Below are 24425 nucleotides of genomic sequence, written 5' to 3'. Positions count from 1 at the left end.
GCTTTACCTTTGTCAGACATATAGCCCTTTATGACATATTACAGATATCTGTAGCTCTTGATGTGTATGAGTCAGATTTTCATAAAAAGATTTTATTCCCTGGGAAAATGTCAGGTTGTCTGTCACTAAGAACCGACCTTCAATTAAACTAACAATGAAATAGTGAAGGTCTGTGAAGGTGGTAATTTTTGGACAAAGTTGGAATTATTCAAGTTATCCCAATATTGATATGAACATATTACGGTTGAATTAAATTTGAGCTTGGGATTTATTTGCTTTTCATGCAATATATCTTCTCTCTTTAGATTAATGAAAAGTTTAAACATAAAAATTTGTCAGTGAAAAATGGGAGATGAAGAAAGGGCAAACAATTTCTATATGGAAGCTCAAAAGAAGATGGAGTCTACAAAAGGCTTCATGAGCAGAATGTTCGGGTAAGTCATATTTTATATCAAAGGAAAATAATATGCTCAATTTACTAACATTACCATCAAAACTTTTTTACTTTTTCTCTGCCTTTGAAATTCTAAACAACTGTTTTTGTAATGTCAGAACGATACTTTTCATCATATCATATTCAAGGGGCTTCTTCATTCACTTTGAAGAAAGAAGTGAAGAAATAAGTGAAAACGTGGGGGACTGTGGATGACATGAAAATCTTTCAACACCTTTCAAAGCCTTTCAAAACCTTGAAAATGATAATTTTGATAGTATGATAGAATGTGTTTAATAATCTAAAAAAAGATTATTTTTGCATAAATATGCTCACAACAGTCTTTGTACCAAACGGTGGTAAGAAGGTGCTTGGAAAAATCTCTGATATGAAAACAACTTGAAAAAAGAATTGATTCACGTCCAACAAAACCTTGAAAATCTGATTAATTTGGTCAAGAAACCCTTGGAAACTTGAAACTGATGAAAAATTTTGTTTTGACATTCTTCTATGGTTTGTTATTTTTTAAGTTAGTTTAAAAAAGTTTTCTAGTTATAGTGTTTTGCTTATCTTTTATAGAGCTCATTCCAAAATAGAAGATGCTTGTGACCTCTTTCAAAGAGCTGGAAACGCTTATAAGATGGCCAAAAAGTGGAGTGGTAATAATTTTGTTTCCATTTTTTACTCTGTGTCTTTTGAAAGCTTCATTATATAATTGGAAACTGAAGTTGAATCTTTTGTACACACATCAGGCAGATGGACATTTTGTGTGTGTGTGTTCTTCTTATATTGACTGGAAAAAGGGTTTCTTTTAAACAAATTTCATTTTCTACAGCTGCTGGAAATGCATTCTGCGAGCTGGCCAAGATTCAGTTGAATCAGCTTCAAAGTAAACATGAAGCTGCCACGCAGTATGTGGAAGCTGCAAATTGTTACCGCAAATCTGATCACCAAGGTAACACTAACATACTACCTTTGAAAATCTGTGCTGACGTCAGTGTTTAAAAAAATTGTCAGTCTTTGATGGATTTACATCTCATCGAAGAAGATATTAAGAATCTAGGATTATTTCTTTGGAATATTATATTATGTCAGAGGTGAATAACTTTGCTTTGACTGCTGAACGCTGGTGGATCAATTTGATTTGTTCTATGACACTCGATTCGAATTAATACTCTTTAGTATTTTGATAATAGACTTGAAGTAAGCTTGGGCCCAATGCAATACTTTATCAACAATAATCCCTTAAATTAATAAAGTCAATATTACCTTACTATCACCTTCACCTTGTAATATTTTTGTTCATAGAGTAATCTCCATAATTAAAAATGTTTATTTGATATACGTTTAATTTTACAGAGGCAATCAATTGTTTAGAATTAGCAGTAGAAATCTTCACAGATATGGTATGTTTTTGTTAAGTTAGCAGGTATCAAGTAATGTCTATAAAATTAAAACTCGAACTGAAATTTGCTTCAATTTTATTCCAGTGACCTTATCCACTTTTTGTCCTTTAAATTACCTATGTTTGTTCGTTCGTTCGTCTGTTCTTCTGTTACCAGCTTTTCTCGGAATTAGCTCATTAACTTTTTCTGCTTTTTTGCACAGTGATGCAAAATGGTGATTCCCAAAAAGACGAAGCCCAATTTTCGACATTATATCGGCCAAAAATGCCAGAAATATGCCGGAAAAACTGTTTTTTTGTTTTCTCACACAAAAACATTATTGATAACAATGCCCACCATCAAGCATGATTACAATTGTCAATAATACTGATTTTTGCACCCGGAACTTTCTATTTCTTTTTCCCTACTCCCCTTCCCTCTCTCCCCATCAACAATCAATGATTAAATTTAAGGCGTTATGCATTTTCGCTAAACCCTATATTTTCTGACTGATTATTTTCATTTTTCTCCTTATTGTTATCTAACTTTCATCATCAGGTAGGTCCATTGCGTCTAGCTTGTTTCGTTTTAAATCATTCTTTTTTTTCTCATAGGGAAGATTTGCCATAGCTGCAAAGCATCATGTTACGATAGCTGAAATTTATGAATCCAACTTGATGAATGTAGATATGGTATGTATGACATACGCCATTCTATCTGCAAAGTATCGAAGAAGATAACTTTTAAGACCATTTTATCTACTATTTTTTGAAAATTTGAATTTTAACCATTTTCCAAAAGAGTTGAATTTTGGTAACTTTTTTTTAGGCGATAACACACTTCACACAAGCAGCCGACTATTATAAAGGAGAAGAATCTTCAAGGTGAGCATACTTATACTTGGTGGTAACCCTTCAATCAACCTTCCATCATTGATGACGTCATTGCCACCTTATGATGTCAGCATTTTTGAGAATAGCGAGGTTAAGCAAGAAGCTATCTATTACGTACGGAATCTATTACGTGAGTTTTTAGACTGGATCCGAGGCGTTTTAGCCTGATTCCTAAATCTTCACGGCATAGAAAAAAAAGTGGTTAAGCAAAAAGGCGATCTATGACGTATGACGTAATGTTCATTTTTCCGTATCTCACTTTCGGCCCCAACTTATAAAATTTTATTTTTCTTTCTTTCTTTTCCAGCTTTCTTGTTGGTGGTTGGTCTATAAAATCCCCTTACTTTCAATCTTAATCTACTAAGTTTTTTCCCAAGACAAATGTTTTCACAAAAATTAAAACTAGACAAGCATAGTCAGAGTTTTCTCTGTATCATTACTTTTACTATTTTTATTCAACATTTTTATAAACAAAAAATATGTGTCTATGACTTATCATTTCAATGAATTCTTAACAATGCAATAAAGATATATAATTTCATTCCTAGTTTACATTACATAGGTACCAATCATAAATTACTGCTTTATTTATAAAGAAAAAAATAATCTGTAAGAGCATAGTGTACAGTCTGTCATCCTTATTTAGCTGCATTTCTATATGAATGCTTCACCATTAGCATTACCAATAAAAACACTCTTATAATAAAGTGTGCAAACCAGGTCTCGAGTTTCTGGCAGGTGTTCCTTCTTCTACTTCTTTGCATTCCAAGATATCAATATCACCTTTTTAGGAAGGGAGATGTCTCTTTAGAATCAAACTAAACTTTCAGCTGGAACGTTATAACATAATGTCGAAGAAGTTGAAGGATGACCAGTCAATAAAAATTTTTCAGTAAAGGATTGAGAACTTAAAGCAGTAGCGGTTGTCCAAAAGATAGAGCTTTATATAATTTTTGAGAACGGTTTGAAGTTCAGCGGTTGTGTGACATCAGGTTCTTAGGGATCTTCTCAAAAATATAATCGATTTTCGATTATTAAGTTCGATTAATGATTCGACTATTTAATCGAATAGCTGCCGTCGTTTAGTCGAATAGCTTCGACTATTTAATCTCCTATATTCGATTATTTAATCTCCTTTATTCGATTATTTAATCCTTGTATTCGATTAATTAATCCTTGTTCGCTTATATCTTAGGGATCCTCTCAAAAATACCGAATTTCGGTAAAATGGTTTTCGGTTAAATTCGGCTGTTTGTTTTGGACAATTTTCCTACCCATCGCAAGTGAAAGAGGATAAAAAATGCTAAAAAATGATATATAAAAAAGTACAGGTTGTACTTGTAATCCAATTTTTATCGATATTTTTGCCTTGAAGTTATATCTTTTTTCAAATGCTGTAACGTCAATTTTAACTTCACGTTTCAATGGAAGCGCAATTTCGAAAAAGAAACCCCTTTATTTTACAAATCACCGACACATATCTACTCATTCTCTTTAGCATTTTTTACCTCCGAAATAAATAAAACTTACTGGTTATCCTTGGGAGTTTTTGATATCCAAAAATGAACCACCATTAATAAAAACAAAGTTTAGATAAATAAAGGCTCCCATCGAAAACTGAATTTCGAAGGGAGGAAAGTCTGTAGTGAAAACTGAAGCAAACAAAGCATTCCATTTCCATACATACATACCTCTTACAACCATATCTCAATGTAATAAATTTTATAACTTTCTGTTTTCAAAGTCTTTTCAAAATATGAATAAAATCACAATATTTTAGGTTTAATTTTTAGAAAATGTTTTCTTCTCAAAACCAAACTCACAAATGAATTCAATGTTTTGATTGCAACATTTTCGAATCTTTCGAATGCGTGACACAATTTGATTGGCAAAAAATAGAACTTGCGCGAAAAACAATGCAACGACTTCATTTTTTAAATGACAAAAAGTGAACATCAATTCTGCGCGATGATTCGATCTCTTATCTAGCCATTAAAAAAAACCTGGATGTAAATTCGAATCCATTTTTGCAAACAGCATAATAGAGCATGACGTAACTTGTAAGAAAAAAATGTTGCATTGACCAATCAAAACGCCATGATTGACGTTTGCGAACAGAACAATAGAGCAAAAGATTGTTTTCTTCCTGCTTTTATATATGACGTAATGACGTATTTCTTGATCTTGTGAGCGCTCTCCCTTTTATCCTTTTATCTTTTTTTTTGTTTTGCCCTTTTTGATTTGAACATGAACACAACGATGGAGTGCTATTTTCGAATCGAAAAACAATAAAAAAGAGATAAGAAGCAACTGTGTTGAGAGGTTGATGTGTGGAGGAAAGTGTGTGGAAATTAAAAAGATAGAAAAAGATGGAAGTACTTTATCGTGGAGAGATCGTGGAATTGTTATCCAAACATTAAGAAACTTTAAAGATGATGCGATAATGTGATTCACAAAAGGATTATTCTATCATTTCATAATTTATGATGCCCCTTGGTAGATCAAAAATCCTTAAAGGTAAGAAGAATTATGCAGTCATTGGTTGATTTGACTACGGCTTTTTGAAAATATTTTTTCTTCTGTCTTTCAAATCCACAGTAGACAAAGGTTTGTTTGCGCTGTTTTCGATCTATGTAAGAAAAAATAACCGATATTCGACTATGTTTAGGAAACAATTCGATTATATTTTGGAATCAAAAGGATTAATTAATCGAATAATAAGATTAAATAGTCGAACCGAGGGGACTAAATAATCGAACTGAGGGGACTAAATAATCGAACTGAGGTGACTAAATAATCGAATTTCGATTGTTAAATAATCGAAGTACTTCGATTATTTAAGCGAATTTTTCGCTTAAATTCGATTATTTAAGCGAATTTATTTTTGAGAAGATCCCTTACTCAGGCTGATTTGTACGTACAATATATGGTTGATGATGGAGAGCAGAAATTGAATCTCGTTGCTTAGTTGTAGCAGTTGAAATTGGAACAATAAATAAAGATTTCTTCTGTTATGCTTCGGGTGGAAGGGTAAATTTATTTGAGCTTGGCAGAGCAGTCTTTTTTGTGTTTGTTGCTTTGGCTGGGTGGGTGACATTATAACTTTGGCTTCTTCGCACTTGATGGTGGCACCACAGAAACACTAAAAAACATGAAAAAGAAATATGGTTACATGCTGTTCATTGTAAAGGTTATTTTGGATGTATTTGGACTTTTAGAGCATAAAAAAAGCAAGATAAAAAACAGACGAAAAACAAACAGACAAAAAGATCCAGAAAGAAACTTTCTGTTTATGTTTTGGTTTGATAAAAACGTCAGCAAAGGTTATTTAATTACACTTACATCTTGACCTTCTTTTGAGCAATAAATTCTTTCACTTTGTTTGTATGCATCATAGTTTCCACAGATGAGATTCAAAAACTTTCTTCTGTCAGCTCAAACTTGTCAGAAGTCTATACCAAAGTTTCTTTTCTGTTTACATTTTTTTCGGGTGATTTTTGATCCTAAACGATTCAGCCCAATCTCCGTAAGGTAAATTTCCCTGGATCATGCTTATATCCTAATCGATATCTATTACGTGAGATTGGAGAATTTCGCGCAATAGATCCACTCCCCAAACTATGACGTACAGGTTAAATTTCACGGGACAGAGTTAGCCTTGAGATTTGGGCGCTAGCCTGCGAAAAACTCACGTAATAGATTCCGTACGTAATAGATAGCTTCTTGCTTAACCTCGCTAATACCAAAAATAGGACCCCCCCTTTAACTTTTTTTCATTCTGATTTTTTTTCACTCAAATTTTGTGAGGCATCTCCACATGAGATTTATTTTTGGGGCACAGGGTCAATTTTTTGGCACCTGTTGGTATCGTGTATTTTACCGACTGGTCCAAAATCGCTCTTTTTTACCTAAACAGCCCTAGGATACTGTATCTAGTGATTGGTAAGTGCTATTGACTTGAAATATTGAAAAGTTTATTGATGATACAAGCTTGCAGCCAAATTTTCAGCAAAACCGGACGAGTAGTTATGCTGAAAGTGAGCATTTTAGGCAAAAAAACGGACTGTTACTAATGTCATAGATGGTCAATATCTAGTGTGTATTTTACAGACCATTTTTTTCTGTTACCAGTCTCTTTTATTTGACAAGTCAACCTTCAGGAACAAATTTCAGATAAATTAAAGGAGTCAATCAGTCAATACATGATTTTGGTTTACATTCTATAAAATACCAACCAGACAGGTGGTCGAACCAAAATTTTGTAAATCATCTTCAATTATCCTTATCTACCACTGGTCGATACTTCAAGGTCATAGCACTTGTCAATCTTAAGATTCTAAGGGTAACCTTGAGCCCTCCCCAAGATGCTTCTCCTATTAAAAAAATAGGAAGATGCTCAAAGGGTTAAGATAGTAATCTGAGTTGCTATTTATGGTAATAGTAAACATAGTTTAACCTATAGAGACCACCTAAGGAAAATAGCCATCAGACGAAAAAAATATGCAACAAGAATATCCAATCCTGACCAATCCATCTAGAGTTTTAATTTACTAAATTGGCAAGGAAACAATCGTATTTCTTTGAAATCTTTGATTTTCAACACTGATCTAGTGTTTGATAAATTATTTGAGTCACTAAGGTTGTCATTTCACTAAATTGTTCTTTTTGATTTAAGTGCTGCTAACAAATGCTTACTAAAAGTTGCAATGCATTCCGCTACGCAAGAAAATTACAACAAAGCCATCAGCTTGTATGAAGAAGTAAGAATTCTTTTTCATTTTAGCCTCATCTGTAAAGTTTTAAGAGATTGATAATTGATTAGTTTGACAATATTCTCTGGGATCTTAATTCAATTCATTTGCCAAACATTTTACCGAAGTCAACTTATTCGAGCTACAATTTCTTTAAGCTTTGCAACAAAATTGTTAGTTTGATTGGAAGCACCCAGTTTCTGATTCAAAATTTTCGATTATTTTTTAGGTAGCAGCTGTTGCTCTTGAAAGCTCTCTATTGAAATACAGTGCTCGAGAATACCTTTTTAAAGCATCTCTTTGTCAACTTTGCCATGACATGGATGTGGCGAAAGGTTCAATCGAAAAATATTGCCAGATGTTTCCTGCTTTTGAGGACTCCAGAGAAATGAAATTATTAACAGTATGTAATTTACACGTTTTTTTTTTATAAGGAACCTTAACTTTGCTCTGAGCCTGGAGTTCCTTATTTTTACAGAGAATTTCAGTCTCAAAGTTCCTTATCGAGTTCCTTACTACTTAGGAAATTTTAAACTTTTTGCCCCTTGAAAGATCAAAATTTGGTCAAATAAGTCCCAATAAGGTACATTATTTTCAAATCCACTTATTCTCAGCCTGAGCAGTTCCTTAACAATTCCTTATTTTTCGAACCATTTTCAGCCTCGAGTTCCTTATAAACGTGTTCCTTATAAAAAAAAAACGTGTATACATTTATACCAAGTCTTAACATTATTTTTCACAATTGGAATGCTATTTTTTATTCAATAAAGTCTTTGAGTTTGTACTTTGAAACAATGTAAACAAACCAACGGTTTTAATGCGGTATGTATAAAGTTCATTAGCTCCTACTAGACATCCAAGCTGATATCAACCTTTTTTTATTCTTTCTCATTCTTTCTTATTTAGAAAATCTTAACAGCATTTGAAGAGGATAATATAGACAATTACACAGAAGCGGTAAGTCATTTGTTAAATCCACAAACCTTTTTACTATTGGTCTCAAACCTTACTTTAGAGTGCTTTCTTTCCTTCTCCTGCACATCAACAGAATATTACAAAAAGGCAAAGTATTTGGTAAAATGGGGAATTTGCAAAGTTAAACGCCAAAAATGGTTTTTAAGTGATCTAAGTATAACTAACTTATGTGAAGCAGTGTTTTAAAATGAGACTTTTAAATTTATGGATCAAAAGCTTTAAAATGTTCCAATAAGGTTGGAACCCCTCCGAAATCGAGATTGAAAATACTAAAATACTTAAAATTTGAAAAACATTACCCAAGGTTCTCATTTTATTTCAAACTTAATTCTAGTTCAACCTTTCGCAGACCCTAAAGCCTGACAGGATTGTAAACTTTCGGGCTGTTCTCAAGTCTGTCCGGTCATTGGTTTTCCAGGTTATTTATAGGGAGGTCTTATGTTAAATCATGGAATGCAATCCTTCATAATTTTTATTGTCGAACAAAAATCAATTTTCAGTTTTATTAACCTTCTTTCTATTTTTTTTTTGAGCATTGAGAAATTGTGATTAAAGGACTGCGGGATGGACAAACAACTTTTCTTTTGTAAAGATTATGATGAATTCAGCTATTTGAATAGTTTCTTTTCCGACAGACGTTCTAGAACACCGCGTTATATATAAAAGATTGAATAAAGATTGTTATGAGGCATATACCGGGTGACCCACGAAAAAGTTCGGACCTTTCTCGGCGTCTTGAGGCCGAACAAATGTCCCAAAGAGCTCGGAATTTTGGTATTTAAAAAGTAGATATCCTAACTTAAAATTTGAGCTATCACTTTTTAAATTTGACCAACTAGTTCTCTACTTATGACCTTTTAAACTGAAAATTCACTTTTCGGAAAGTGTAAAAAACACGTAAAAAAGAGGTATTAAATTAATGCAATCAATTAGAAAATCTCTTATAAATTGACTCATTTAACGAGTTTTATGACATTAATAATTATTAAAAACACTTTTGAAAGTAGTTTTTGTTTAAAACAAGACTAGTTTTTATCAAAATTGGCACTTTCAAGGAATTTTCTCAAAAACTGTATATCAAAAACGTCTAAAAATACCTAATTTGATACCCCTTTTTTACCTTTTTTTTACACTTTCCGAAAAGTGAATTTTGAGTTTAAAAGCTCATAACTAGGGAACTTGTGCGTCAAATTTAAAAACGAATGGCTCGGATTTTAAGTTAGGATATCTACTTTCTAAATAATAAAACTCCAAGCACTTTGGGACATTTGTTCGGCCTCAAGACGCCGAGAAACGTCCGAACTTTTTCGTGGGTCACCCGGTACGATTAAAAAACATTTCATATTATTTGATTGGATTGTTTATGCAAATATTATCATTACATAAAAATGACATTCCAATGTTTTGTTCGATAATGTCTTATTAAAAACCAATCCAAGGTGACCTTGTTTTGATTTGAGTTTATCATCAAACAGCCTGAGGCACATAACAATCCCACGTAATTAGCAGTTCATTATCATTCAAAAAAGTCAATTTTGAGTTTTATTATCTTTACATCTTTAATAAGAAATAGCGCTGACCTTTGATATGATTCATTGAATGTCTCTAATACTGTCCATATTTTTCATCCCTTTTCTACTAATACATATAAATTTAAGATCATCATAGATTTAATTTGGTTTTCAAAGCCGATTTACATAGATTTAGTTTATTTAAAATTCCTATTCCGAAAGGCTTGTCAAAGAACTCATACTGATGATAATTTTCTTCATTACAAATTATACTCATATTGTTTAGAGAGGGAAATAAAAAATTGTAGCCTTGCCAAATAGTCTAATCGTCGAGCATGAAAACAGCCCCGAGAGCTATGGTGTAGGCAAATGTAGGAGTTTGTTAGTATTTTGATAAACATGATCTATTTATAAGACTTATATTATATTTGAAAAAAAAAGACTCGAAATCAAAATTACTAATTTTAGTAAAGCTGTTTGACCTCGCTCAGTTTTTTTTGTCTTATAATGCGTCTAAAAATGACATTTGTTTTTCATATGTTTCTCTACATCTCTGGCAGAAGCCTGACCTTTTGAATTAAGTCATAAAAAGTGCTCATTCATTCAGTCTGAACTGGCCAAAACTCAAGCTTCTTTTTGCAATGATTTTAAACTCCAAGCAGACCAAATTTTAACGAGGAATCCATAAGGTCACCTCAGGGTTATTGCTAATCAGATGTCGATTTTAAGTTTTTTGTCTACCTAGCATGTCGTTACAAATTGACTTTGTGAAAAAAATCTTTCAATCTTATTTTATCAGGACGTTTCGACCCTGCTGCTTATCTTAATAGCTATTCGATTGATCGGCAGATAGTGAATACGTGAAATTATAAAGCGAATTTGATAACTGGACTAATGATTTGTCTTGACTGGTTTTCCAAATCTTTTAAAAATCTTTAACAGATGCAGTAAAATTTGTTAGCTACAAAAAAAGATGAATTTTAATTTCCACACCTAGTAGTAGAGAAATCTAAAATTTCCTTATTTAATTTGTTACTTCGGGGTCTACTTTTTTATCCAATTTCGTTCCAACTTTTCTTGATACATGACTGCAAGACATACTCTTGTGCGTGCTGTGCCGTTATATTAAATGATATCACTCCAGCTATCATTCATATCAGTAAAATTTCTCTTTATTACCATGGTTACTCACAAAACAAAACAAATCAGTTAACCTTGCAACCTAGACAACACATGCAAATTTTGGTCCCAAAAACCCTTATACCTTGGTCTGTTTTCATATCCTAAGTATTTTTGATATCATGAGCATGACGTAATCTTTTTGATACGGAAACACCCGAAAAACACCGGGCGTTTGCCACCAGTTTCATTGTTTAAATTCAAAACTAGTGGCAGAGGCCAGGTGTTTTTCATGTGTTTCCGTATACAAGATTACGTCATGAATATCAAGAAATGCAAACACCTTTTCTCATAAGCTTTTCTGCTCATACGTTTTTTAACATTGCTTTCTGAACGAAGATTTAATCTTTAAACGCCTATGTCCTGCAAAAAGGACACCACCATGGCGTTCTAAATCTTTATAACCCTCTAGTCCAACCTGTCTACGGATACCACCATAAGCTAATCACTGCTACTGCTACAGTCTCAAAATCATTTCTTTCTTCTTCTTTTCAGGTAAGGGAATACGATTCTATATCAAGACTTGATCAGTGGTACACAACTATCTTGTTGCGGGTGAAAAGTAAAATTGGAAGTGGTGGTATTGCTGTCAAAGATGATGGTGAACCTGACCTAAGTTAAACTCTTCCTTTTCCATCTTTCCTCGCTTCTCTCACTTCTCTCACTTCTGGATTTTCCTGATAAAAGATATATAAATTCAGTGCATTTTGATGGAATGTCTTACATTATAATATGTCCGGGGTTACCATCAAGTTACGGAACGTACTACATTCATAAGATGAGTAGCTAGGATATTATGAACTTTGTATGTGGAATAAACGAGAAAGCTACTACGCACCAATCATTGCTCGAGCGAATTATTTTTTATATCGAAATCATAATTTTTAAATGAACCAGTTTCTTCATTGATGTGTAATGCTTGTATGTATACACCAACTATCAACCCTTAACTGTGCGGTCTGCTTCTGAGGGGATTGGTAATGAATTGGCAGGGAAATGACGTCGAAATTTGTTGTCTTTGAGAATGTCAATGCAACAACTTCAGACATTTTGACGTCATTCCTTTCTGCTAAACTCGAACCCAATCTCCTCACACGTTAAAGGTTGATAGGTATAATGTGTATACGTTCTTCTCAAAATTTCAGACTCACTCTTTTACTGCTGATCAATGCAATTATTGATTTCTCTTAGTTTGTAACTTATAGCAAGGAACGTACTTATAGTTTTAAGTCATTATTTTTGCCAGGGACCTCTTTTGAAAATCTTCTGTCTATTAGGTTCTTAGGGTCGACTCATTTTATTTTATATTTTGGTCAGTCTGTTGCCAAAAAATATTATTCCAAATAAAGAACTTTTGAAAACTATGCAATACAGTACCTGTTTTTGTGGGTAACTTTTAATTATTATAATTATATTTTATGCCTCGATATAATTTTCAAAAAGAGCATTTTGTTTATGTTTTATTTTTTTTCTTGTTATATATTTATGAATTCAAATAATTATGATGAAATTTATGGAGAAGTTTTTCTCCAAGGCCAGATCTATTTTGACTGGTTGATTTGGTAGGGGTTTTAACTCATTGATAAAAATATAATTTTTTTATTGAAACTGAAGTACAGGGACAATTCGGTATAGTATCTTCTTTCTATTTCTAAAACTGTTTCCATAACTAACGAATGGTCTATCCCATGGCCTTAAATTAACATCAAGTCGGTTTTATTATCAAATACAGAGGAAAAATAGCGTGACTCCATTTTTAGGGCTGTCCTTTTGTAAATTTGATTTTATTTTTGCCTCCTGGACGTCAAAATTGCTTTAAGAAAATTGATTTTTTCGAAATATTTTGTTCCTACTATTTTTGTTGAGATTCTTCGAAAAAAAAAATTAAAAGTGATTTGTTAATTTTCAATTTTCTGTGAAATTTTACTGTTTTGAAAATGTTTTATGTGTTTTTAGCCATCTAAAGCCATCTGGTCTCATTTGTCATACGAAAAGAATTTTTTCTTTATTTCTTTTCAAAAATTGTCAAAACTATTAAAACATTTTGGTTCCTATCTGCCTATTCTCATCATGCTATATGCAGTCTTATGTACATTCAACCTTACTAATGAATGGAGACTGGTTTCTCACCATTTTTAGATACTGAAAGTTTTTGCAGGCTTGGGAAGTGAAGTATGTTAGTATTAAGATCTGTAAAAAGGAACAGCTTTTTTGTCAAGTTTTTTCATCAAGAGAGTCTCGGTCTACTTTTGGTTGTGCTACACGTTTTTTTATAAGAATAAAGTATGTAAGAACATGAGGCTTCGATGGCCAAATTATGGTTTTGTAGACAAGCACCAGTTTTCTTAGGAAAATGCACAAAAATACTCAGAAAATGGTGAAATTAAGAACATTTTAAGAACATTTTTTGGCTTGAAACTCAAAAAGTTTTAAGAACATCCGAAGGCTTCAACAATTTTGGATGCTCTTATAAAAAACCTGTCAATCTTTACTTGGTGCTACTTCATCTTAAGTATTAAGTCGAAGAATCTGAAGTATCCATCCTATATTTTCATTTCAGCAAAAGAATTCATTGTATCTTTGGAATAAACATCATAACAACCCCTTGGTTTGTTGCAAATATAAATCCACAAAATCAAGTGGGTATCTTTTCCATTTTCTTATCAAATGTCTCGTATTCCGATGTCTAATCATTTAATTTAGAAAATCTAATTCAAAGAAATTGATGAAATGAGGATCGTCTTAACACACGAGTAACTTTTTATGAAAAATAGCATTTTTTACAGGATTTCATAATATTTTTTACTGCTTGTGAAAAATGACCTTTCTCTCGATAGTTTTTCGTAGAATGTTTGGTCGGTAGCAGTGCCTTCATTTGTTCATGAGTTTTAGGGATTTTACTGATTTTGATGATGTACACGTTTTTTTATAAGAAAATCCAAAACTTTTAAAGCCTTTGGATTTTCTTAACATTTGATTCCGAAGCCTGAAAATGTTCTTTATCTGTTCTTATTTGTACCGTTTTTAGAGTATTATTGTGTAATTTTCTATGAAATCGAGTATTTTAGGGTCTACAAAGCCTTAAAAAGTTCTTAACTTGTTCATAATATTTTGGCCAACTAAGCCTTATCTTCTTATTTTAAAAAACGTGTACTTGGATTTTACGATACTTCTTTTTATACCTTCCATTTTGTCAAGTAGAAACGTGAATCTGTGGAACTTTTTGAATTAATTTCGTTTTTGAAATCTTTCCAAGTCCTCACTGAAATGTGAATACTTTATTTTTTCATTTGCTTTAACAACTTTTGGTAATTAGCGATTTGATGTGTAATTACTGTAATTCAACTGTATGCTTTTTTTTTTTTTCTCAAATATTATACAGTCTTGTCGATTGACAAACTTAACGTAGACTTTTCTTCGTAGATGTGATTGATGATGGCTTTGACGTTTTTATAGAGATACACCTGAAAGTATGTTTTTGGATACGAAAGGGCTTTATGAGATTCATTTTCGTGTTCTTTTAAAATTCATATCTCCATAAAGTACAACAACCACTTTCAATTTTCTCTCCTACTTCCATAACACGTTTATTGAAGTACATTACTATACACGTTTTTTTTTTATAAGAACGTCAAAAATTTTCGAAGCCTTCGGATGTTCTTAGTTTTTTGGATTTGATGCCTAAAAATGTTCTTAAAATGTTCTTATTTTCAGCATTTTTTGAGCATTTTGATGTAATTTCTTAAGAAATTGCATGTTTTTAAGTCTCCAAAGCCTTAGTATGTTCTTAGAATGTTCTTAGATTTTTGGGCCTCGAAGCCTTATGTTCTTATAAAGTTTGTTCTTATAAAAAAAAAACGTAAAATGCAATGGCTCTTATTCTTACCCTTTTATTGTTCAACTTTCAATTTACAGTAATCCACTTTAATCCACTCGCAGTTCATCTGTTAGCTTTATTAAGGATTGTTTAAACTAAGGCATTGGGTTTTTGTATGTTTTTCTCTCTACTTACTGCCTTGTTATTTTTGCATCGATCAAGAGAGAGAGAGAGAGAGTAATTGGCGATGCAGTAGTGGTTTAAAGTAGTGTGTTTTATGTTGTCTTTTGGTGCTGAAAAGCTCATGTGTTATTTCTATGGTTTTGATGATTTTAAAAAGATTTGGAGGAGGGGGTCGTACGATTCACCATGTTTTATTCGATCTGAGATAAAGGTTCTTTGTAAAATGTCTGATTGACACGCGAGTTGGAGTGGATGCTCGCTCTCACTCTACAACTTAATATTTTTGATAAGGTCAAATTATGTTAATCGAAATATGACTTTAGCTGCAATATCACCTCACTACCAGGCCATTCTTCATGCATTTTTAAGCGTCCGGTTATTTGACGTTGCCCCTTCTGAAGTCTCTAAGATTTTGGTAAAAACAGCCTTTTTAGTGGAAAAGCACTAGAAAAAGTGCCTTTTTTTGGCCACCAACGGACGCTGCCCTGCCTTTCTAAAATATGGCGCCTGACTACTCTTATGCCTACGTTTAAACTCCCTGTGAATCTTTTAAGAAAAGACCTTTATATGCTTGCTTCCTTGATTATGATGAAGCGTCATATCGCTAATCTTTTCCGGGAAAGACAACATTTGAAATTGATACCTTTAGATTTTAATGGATCATTTCTTTCCCATTGTAGCTGTCAACTTAACACTGGATTGCCTTGTGAAAATTCCATGCCATTTCCTTGAAATAAGTAATTTCCTATAAAAGCTCAATTATTTCATTCTTTCGATTAAGTCAAATTTTTATGATGACTTTGCCAGCGTCGGCTTGACAGGTTTAAGCCTTGTATCAATAACACCGACCAATCTTTTAAAATGAACTTTTTTTTCGAATTATTTAAAAGATATCGTTTGTGAATGTTCCACAGGCCTAAGGTTTTACGTCATTTATAACAAGTTTTGAAATTTCTTTTTGTGACAACACTGTTTTATTTTGACCTAAAGGAGACCGAGTTTATTTAATCCTGTTTGTTGGATAATTTCTGAGTTTTGTTTGATTTGAGTTTGCTCACCTTATTGATTTTCATGGACTTGAGATGTTTGAGAATTTATTTTTACTGAATAGTTGAGTGTATGTTTCATGGGGAATCTGTAATATTACCATATTATAGTTGTCATTTAATTTTCAGTTTTGCAATAAGAGTTCATTTCAATTAACTTTATCGAATTCCCTGAAGATTTTATTTCGTATTTTGGGTTAAAATTTTGATTAAGCAAAATTCTAAGGCAAATCTAAGCAATACCTTTATTTAATGCATTGTCATAACCCTTCCCTTTACTATATAACCTATTCAAAGCTTTATTCTTTTTCAGCGAAAGAAATAAGAAACAAAAAAATTATTCCCTATTAGTCACGTGGTACATTGGCTGTCGACAATCAAGTCGAGAGACTCTTTCTTGTAAGTTTCTGTTCTTCATTTTTTTGACTTTACAGTTGACGCTCTCTAAATCGAATTTGTACTTTTCGATACACTCCATTATTCGATAATATTGAAAGCCACCGTCAACGAGGAACTCTGACTATCAGATACGCTCCCTTATTTGATGAAAATGAAATTCCTCTTGAAAATCGAATTAGAGAGCTTTAACTGTATTTACTTCTTCTTTACAGAGAAATAAGTGCAAATAATCTAAGGTCAGCCGATTCGAAATCGATACTTTCGATTTGACCATAGTGCTCGGTCATGGTGCCATATTAACTGCGACTTAAGTATTTTAAGTTGCTTTTTGAAAACCGTTAAATCAAAGCTGTTGGAGTTTCTATCTTTGAGGTTTTTTGTACTTATTGATAAATCACTCCAGGGTTATGTTAGCTTTAATACATGTTTAGTTGATTTGGAATGGGGGATAATCGTGTCTTGTCATTGTAGACTTTGTTGAGACTGATAAGTTAAGTTTGTGGTCTGATCTTTCTTTCATCTTATAAATTTCTTCGACATAATACGATTCTGTGAATTTAGGTTTGCATCGACGATGTAATTTGGTTACGTATTTCACGATATCATTGATGATATCTGTAATACGCTAAAATATTTGAGCTATTGACAAGGCTTAAGGCTTAAGTTAATCATCCCTTATACCGCCACCAGCCAATAAACGCCTCAAATTACCCCAAAACTACTGGATATCACAACAGGAGCTGCGACCATATTATTTGTCATTATTGATAGAAAGATTTGCATGCAAAATATTGACTTAGTATAGATACTGATTACAAGTGTAATGTGAATCTCTGAATTAATCCAAATATTTGTCGGTCTTCAGGCACATTGTAGAAGCAGTTGAAAACTTTTGGTGACACTTAGGACTTATTAGTTTACTATCAAGATAACAAAGTCTTCCTTGATCCGACATGACAGATAAGATGAACAATTTTCTAACTGATTTTTTTTTTTGCTTTTTTGCTCTTATCTTTTTCCTTTTTCCTTGTTATAATCTTGTTATCCGTTACCCACACATATAAATATGGTGCTCTGTTCGTTTGTGACCGTTCATTGCCTGATGTCTTGACATGGTTGTAACCGACGGTAAAAACTTGGGAAGTTTAGGATTTTCGATACTTTTGAAATGGAAAAAAACGGAGTGTGGTTTATATAATTTTCATAGTCTTTTGAAACTAGTGCGATCTCTTTATTAGGCTAATTTGTCATAAATTTGCCCATTCATTTTGCCTTGTATTGTGATTCATTTTGCCTTGTATTGTGACCCATTTTGTTTTAGCTTCGTGTGGTTTTGGCACACGCAAATTTAAAAGGATGTTTTTATGACTTAATGCGCTCACTAGCCTTTAAAGATTAAGTCGAAATTTCATAAGTTTGAACGAAATTACAAACAAGATTAAGGGTGTCAACGTGTCATCACATCCGAATCATTTCTGTACATCAGTTTTGCTTGTCAGTGACTTGTTCGTCAATTTCGTTCGTTCGTTCGTTCGTTCGTTCGTTCGTTCGTTCGTTCGTTCGTTCGTTCGTTCGTTCGTTCGTTCGTTCGTTCGTTCGTTCGTTCGTTCGTTCGTTCGTTCGTTCGTTCGTTCGTTCGTTCGTTCGTTCGTTCGTTCGTTCGTTCGTTCGTTCGTTCGTTCGTTCGTTCGTTCGTTCGTTCGTTCGTTCGTTCGTTCGTTCGTTCGTTCGTTCGTTCGTTCGTTCGTTCGTTCGTTCGTTCGTTCGTTCGTTCGTTCGTTCGTTCGTCGACATATGTTTCATTTCACTGAGTTCACGAAGGCAATTTTTCTCCCTCTTAGCTATTCCGCAATCTTCATCACTAGCTTTTCTGTCGAAAAAAAAGAAAGAAAGAAAATAATATCACACTTTTAAATTTTATTTTGTTTCTTATTTTCCCCCTTTTCATGTTTTTGGTTTTTATTCTTTATCCGTATAATGATAACTTTTCGACGTAAATCTTCAGTTTTTCCTTTATTTCTTCTTATTTTTGTCTCTACGTTTCAGTTTATTTGTTATATTTTTTCTTTCTCGTCTGAAACCTCTTGCAAAGTTTTTTTCTTGGGGTTTTTATACCATTGTTAATATATAACAGAGTGTACATAATAACTATTTACTGTTGATGAAGGCTAGTTTTTTGCCTTGTCCTTTTTACAGCCAACGTTTGATTTGATGATGTTCTTCTTGGTCTTATTATTATTTGGTAAAGGTTATTTTCCTTGTTGAATTAAATTGAGTCTGATTGAGTTGGAATTTTTCTCTAAATATTACAGGATTAGCAAATTTTTTTAGTTTCTTTTTCTCGCTTCAATATAGCTCACACATCAAGCCCATCGTCATGGCAGTTCAGTTGTTTGATTCGAAACTTTTTTAACGGATGTTACACTTCTGCACTGAAGTTTGTAACCGTCTTTTGTTTGTTTTGTACTTTGAAATTTGAATGAAATATTGGTTCAGTTTTTCTAGGTGCTTCACCGTTATTTTGAAGGGCACAGACAACGCCCATTTAGTAATTTTCGACAACATACAGTTTCGTATGCATTCTTATTTTAATCCCCGCACTTTGAGTTTCATTCCAATGTCCTTTCTAGTAGGAACCTGAAATCAGGGCTGTACTGATACAATTATCAAATAAGGCACAAATCTTAAGTTGAAAAGATTTCGTTCGAAATGAAGTTCCTAAACGAATGGTAGTTAGTTGATATTTGTGTGACGGTTGATGACAGTAGATTTTGAAAGATGATCATGGTCGATAAGTCAGAGCTTGTTGTCTCGTTTTGTTTTTTAATCTTATTTCACTTTCTCTCATCATTTATGTCGGTCGCATGTTTTGTCATCAGGCACATTATTGTGAGTTATGCCTTGTGATACGAAGGGATGGATTTTCTCATAAGAAAATAAGATTTGCTTGACGTTTATAAAGTGATTTTCAAGAGAAAAAACCAATACGTATGCAGCTTATTGGTCAATGAATGTTAGATACAAATTGCCAAATGATTGAGTCATTAATATTGTTTAATGGGGTATTTTCATACGGTTTTGATAGGATAACTAAGACCCTAAAATAAAGAGTTTTAGACTTTGCAAACCTTATAAAAAGTATGTTTGACGAAGTAGTCAAGATAGATGAGAGAGAAGGAGCTTGACCACTGATCCTATTACGGTGATAGTGGATGGTGCATGTACGAACATGTAGATCTTATAACGTAGACAGGAGTCAAAGGGTGAACGTTTTGGTTCTTTTAAAAACATTAACTTTATTTTTAAAAATGATTTTCTTTCTCTTTTTTTTTCTTTCTCCCTCCTCATAGAAGTTGTTCAATCTTGGTTAAAAGTTAACTCGAAATGAACCTCTCGTCGTAAAACTTGTTATGTTTTGTCAATATTTTAGAAGTATAGGACAATATTGATATTGTTTTCAAGCAGAGGTTTCTTGTTTTTCATTTTTCTTCCTTTTCTAAAAATGGCTCTCACCACTTCTAGGCACTTGAGTGAGAATTTCTGGTTGGTTAATTATCAACTCATTAGAGCAAATTGAAATTGGGTAGAAGACGAAAATGTCAAAAATAGTAAATTTTTCATTCCGGGTCTTTGCAGGGTTTTATCTTCTGTGTGTTACTTGAAATGCTTATGATAATTTTGAATCTTGTTCCTATCCTATTAACTCTGTACCAGAGTGCAGCCAGAGTGTATCTCACGATTATCGTAGCGTAGTACGGCAATGAATTTTGAAATTAGCCGTAGATATCGGGTTTGTGTACAGACAACTATCCTATGAAACACTTCTTTTTTCTGATCTAATCATAATTCGAATGTTTTGATCACAATTCGAATGTTTTGATCACAATTCGAATGTTTTGATCATAATTCGAATGTTTTGATCATAATTCGAATGTTTCGATCATAATTCGAATTTTATGATTGAAAGTTTGTTTTGATTTTTTTTACGTTGGTTGTATGTGAAGAAGCATCAACATTTTCATTACTAATAGTGTCAATTAAAACACTTGTACGATTGTATTGAATTTTCAATGTCAAATATTCCAAGATTCGATAACGACAGATATTGTTTTGTCTTGAAAGATGGACATGGTAGGCATTGGAGTTTTCTTAGACTTGCATTAATAGAGTGTCTCTGTAGGTATACATTACCCATGCCAACAAGTATCTTTAGGACATAGTAAACCACTTTTTGATAAAGAGACGCGCCCCTTTCAGGATCTCTCACAACTTTTTATCTTCTCTTATCTTAAACTTTTTCTCTTCTTTCTATTTTTTTGGAAAGACGTTATTTGATTCGATACATCATGTTTCAAACCACAATTTTGAGACGAAAAGAAGTTGATTGATTATTTTTAATCCAGTCTGCTGATGTATCTAAGATATCTGTACTCTCTAAACGTTTGAGAGCTTTAAGAAAGAGTTTATTACAAAAAAATATGGATTTTGTATTGGAATTTTTTGAAAGCTTTTTCACTGGATAATTTATTTGATGTCAAAGGTAATATGTAAAGAATCCTGAAGCCATCCTAAAACTATCAGCGTTCTGTAAAGAAAGGGTAGATTATGGTCGATCTTTGATCACTCCTTCCCTTTTTTATTTACACTATGAGATTATGCAAATTATAGTAAATTAATTTAACCTTACGTTTTTGATGGCTTCCAGAGACCAAAAATTAAAAAAAAATTTAAGAACATTTCAAAGGCTTTGCAGACTCTAGTAATTCTTGAAGATTTGATTGAAATACTCATAAAAATGCTGAGAATAAGAACACTTTAGGAACGCTTTTAGGCATCCAAAGAATCAAAAGAGTTAAGAATGTCCGAGAGCTTCCGAAATTTTTTTATGTTCTCATAAAAAACGTGTATATATCTGGTAAATTCAAATAAAAAGCCTTTTTTAGTTTAATGATGCACCACCGTGAAAAAGCACGTTGCACCAGAGTCTCCTATTAAATGAAAGTTAGTTTCCAGTAAGCCGAATTGTTCGAATGCCCTCCCTTCGCTGAGTCGAGAGCATTATACTATTTTAAGAAGTATTTTGAGAAGCTTATGGAGGCTTTACTATAAGAGGAGAGACAAAGCAAAGTTTGTCAATTTTTCATTACTGAAATTTCATTAAAAATTAATTTGTTTTTAAATGATTGAAGCCTCGCTTATACCCTTGTTACGATGCGTTAAACCAATTTGATTTATGATATGAAATGATTGACCTGAAACATATGCTCGGTCAAATTCGAAGCATTCCACTGTCTTTCATATAAGAAATATAATCCATATCTCTACTGTTCCTTTTTTAGTCCTCGCAAGGGTCTTTTCTTACATTCTCGTTTGGACTTGTATTGAAATTTTGTATGCTGTCAATTCCCCTTTTTCACGAGTTTTTTAAGATAGATCATGCAAGTTTCGAAATAGTGATTCAACTACAGTGCATCATTTTATATTTATTCCTTTGTGTTGCTTGACTCACGAAAAACGTACTTAACAAATTTGTTCAAGTAGTTGTCTATTTATTTTAATAGCTTGCCTAGTAACTAATTCATTGGATATCTCTTATATTTATAATGACATGTGTAAAATTGCTTACTATCGTTCGAGTTGTATTTATCTCGCTTGTGGTAAGATTTTTACTGCTAAAGCTTTTATTTATCATAAATACAATTTTTTTTATAAGAATGATGTCTTTTTTCCATTTCATCAACATAATCTTAACTTTTTGGGGGAAATCATCCTAAAATAATCCTACGACACTCTTAGGTTAGAATCGAAATTCAATCTAATTTTAACATGGATAAATGGCAATTTACAATGCTCTAAGAATGGCAATATTTAGTTCAAGAGTCAAATTCTATGTAAATTCTAATTTTTTTTGCCAATTTCATCATGAATCTTTATAGAGCACATAATGTTCCTATAAAAAGCGTGTACTGCTAGCTATAACTTTAACCTTCTATGATGCTTACTTTTTTCGTCTGAAGAGTTTCAACATAATTATTCAGTAGTAATGAAGTTTGCAAAGGTATACAAACAAGAGTTTGTATAGCACATCTCATTATCACAGCTTGATAGCCTTTGTTGTTTTTGCGTTCACGTTCTAATTGTTTTGGTATTTCGGGTGCTATTAGAAACATGGAGCAAAGGTAATTAAAAGTTCAGTAATAACTAGCTAGTTATGTATAAATGTTTTGGATGTTTCATCAAATCGTACAGCTTTAGTTTGTGTTTTGTTTGGAACTGACTGAATTTGGGAAATATATTTACACTGGAATTGACTATTTACTTCGTCATTGTAAGTTTATAATTGTCTTCCTCTTTGCATATACAATCCTGGACAGAACTGATTGTCCACCCCCTTCCCCTGATATCAATGTTGATGATGAGTTTTGTGATTCTGGGGGGAGAAGGGGGACTTGCGGGTGAAAAAGGGTCATCGGACACCAGTTTTGACCACGATTGTAGAGAGAGAGTTTGAGCTAAACCTTTTGGATGTATAATGTAATCTAGCTCATATTTTCAGTCAATTGATATTACACAGACTTTTTGGCAGCAGCTCCAAAGCATTAGTATTTAGTACGTGTTGTCCATTTGATACCACGCATGCATTTCTATGTTTACGTTTTGAAGTATGTTGGACTATTTGAAGACATACCTCCTCGAGAAATTATACCTCAGAACTGTGTATTGATTCGTATAGCTATTAGTGTTTAGATAGAGAATTGTTTGTTCTGTGTGTTTTATTTCGGTTGATCAAGTTGAAGCAAGGAAACGAATTTAAGTATTGGAGATTTGATTGAGAAATCAAGAGAAAGTTTTTCTTTGGAAATGTTGCATTTTAGTCTCCAACTACCAAGAAATTATGTATATGTTTATGAAAATATATTTGCTGCGTCGACCTGTTCTCTAATCGGATAATAAATGACCCAAGACGATTCGTCTGATTTTTAAGATTTCGTTCGAATTTTGATTGATTCCATAATACACGTTTTTTCTTTTATTAGAACCCAGTTTATAAGAACCTTGAGGCTGAAATACGTCGAAAAATTAAGAACATCGTAAGAACATGCCCAGCCTCAGTTTGGAAAAAAATGACAAGAAACTACAATTTTTTCCTCTTTTCAAGCAGTTTTAAACAAACTTAGGAATGGATTTTCTAAATCGAGAGTCAAATTTTGTCCAAATTTTACCAATTTTTAGTATTTTGCATGATATTGTCGATTTAGAGTAGTCTGAAAATTTAAGAACGCATCTAAGAACATTTCAGGCTGAAAATTGCTAAAAGAACATCCAGGCTCAGCCAAATTTAAGGTGTTCTAATAAAAAAAAAACGTGTATTTATACGAGAAATAAAATTGTAAAGATGTAGCTCGGTTGTTTCTAAATTGAGAGAATTATTGTCATGGTTACTTTGTAAGACAAACTTTATTACTTTGACCTGTGTGTATATCTTACAAAACGTTTTCTTATTATACTGCAACTCTCAGTATATATAATTTATGTTACACCCGTGGGCGGGGGCGGTATCTTATACCTTTGGTATCCTAAATGCTTTAATTCTAAACATCTTTTAGGCTTATACTTAAGTGTGTAAAATGTTCTTTTGCCATATAAATTTTCTTAAAGCTAAATTTACATTATTTGACAGTAAACAGGAAAGCCTGTTTAGCTCTCATAAACTCAAATTAAGTTTTTAGATTATTTGAAAATATAACATTATTGGCGCGCTCCATTCAAAACAAACTTTTTTCAACTCTTCAAAAACCCCCTCAAACAGTGTTTAGTTCACATTTTGTTATATTTTCATTAAAAACACTCTT

The 24425-nt window shown here is 32.6% G+C and overlaps 2 protein-coding genes across 2 annotated transcripts in view; both read left to right on the top strand.

Moving 5' to 3' along the window:
• The first annotated feature begins 306 nt into the window (after nt 1-306).
• Nucleotides 307-13021, top strand: LOC136814284 (alpha-soluble NSF attachment protein-like). Its single transcript, XM_067070808.1, has 10 exons — nt 307-434; nt 1013-1092; nt 1269-1388; nt 1793-1839; nt 2433-2510; nt 2647-2702; nt 7387-7471; nt 7692-7865; nt 8369-8419; nt 11623-13021. Exons 1-10 carry the CDS (start codon nt 346-348, stop codon nt 11746-11748), a joined length of 906 nt encoding a protein of 301 aa, XP_066926909.1. The 5' UTR covers nt 307-345; the 3' UTR covers nt 11749-13021.
• Nucleotides 13022-16488: 3467 nt separating this feature from the next.
• The window catches only part of LOC136814270 (sodium/calcium exchanger 1-like), a 31212-nt gene continuing 23275 nt past the window's right edge, over nt 16489-24425 (top strand). Inside the window, 1 exon segment of the mRNA XM_067070791.1 lies at nt 16489-16572. The gene's annotated coding sequence lies outside the window, so the exon portion shown is untranslated.

The sequence above is a fragment of the Clytia hemisphaerica genome, unplaced genomic scaffold (genome assembly GCF_902728285.1).
Source record: "Clytia hemisphaerica strain Z4C2 unplaced genomic scaffold, Clytia hemisphaerica genome assembly, whole genome shotgun sequence".
NCBI lineage: Eukaryota > Metazoa > Cnidaria > Hydrozoa > Leptothecata > Clytiidae > Clytia > Clytia hemisphaerica.
The sequence above is the reverse complement of the archived record's forward strand: the minus strand, read 5'-3'. Positions and strand labels throughout refer to the sequence as shown.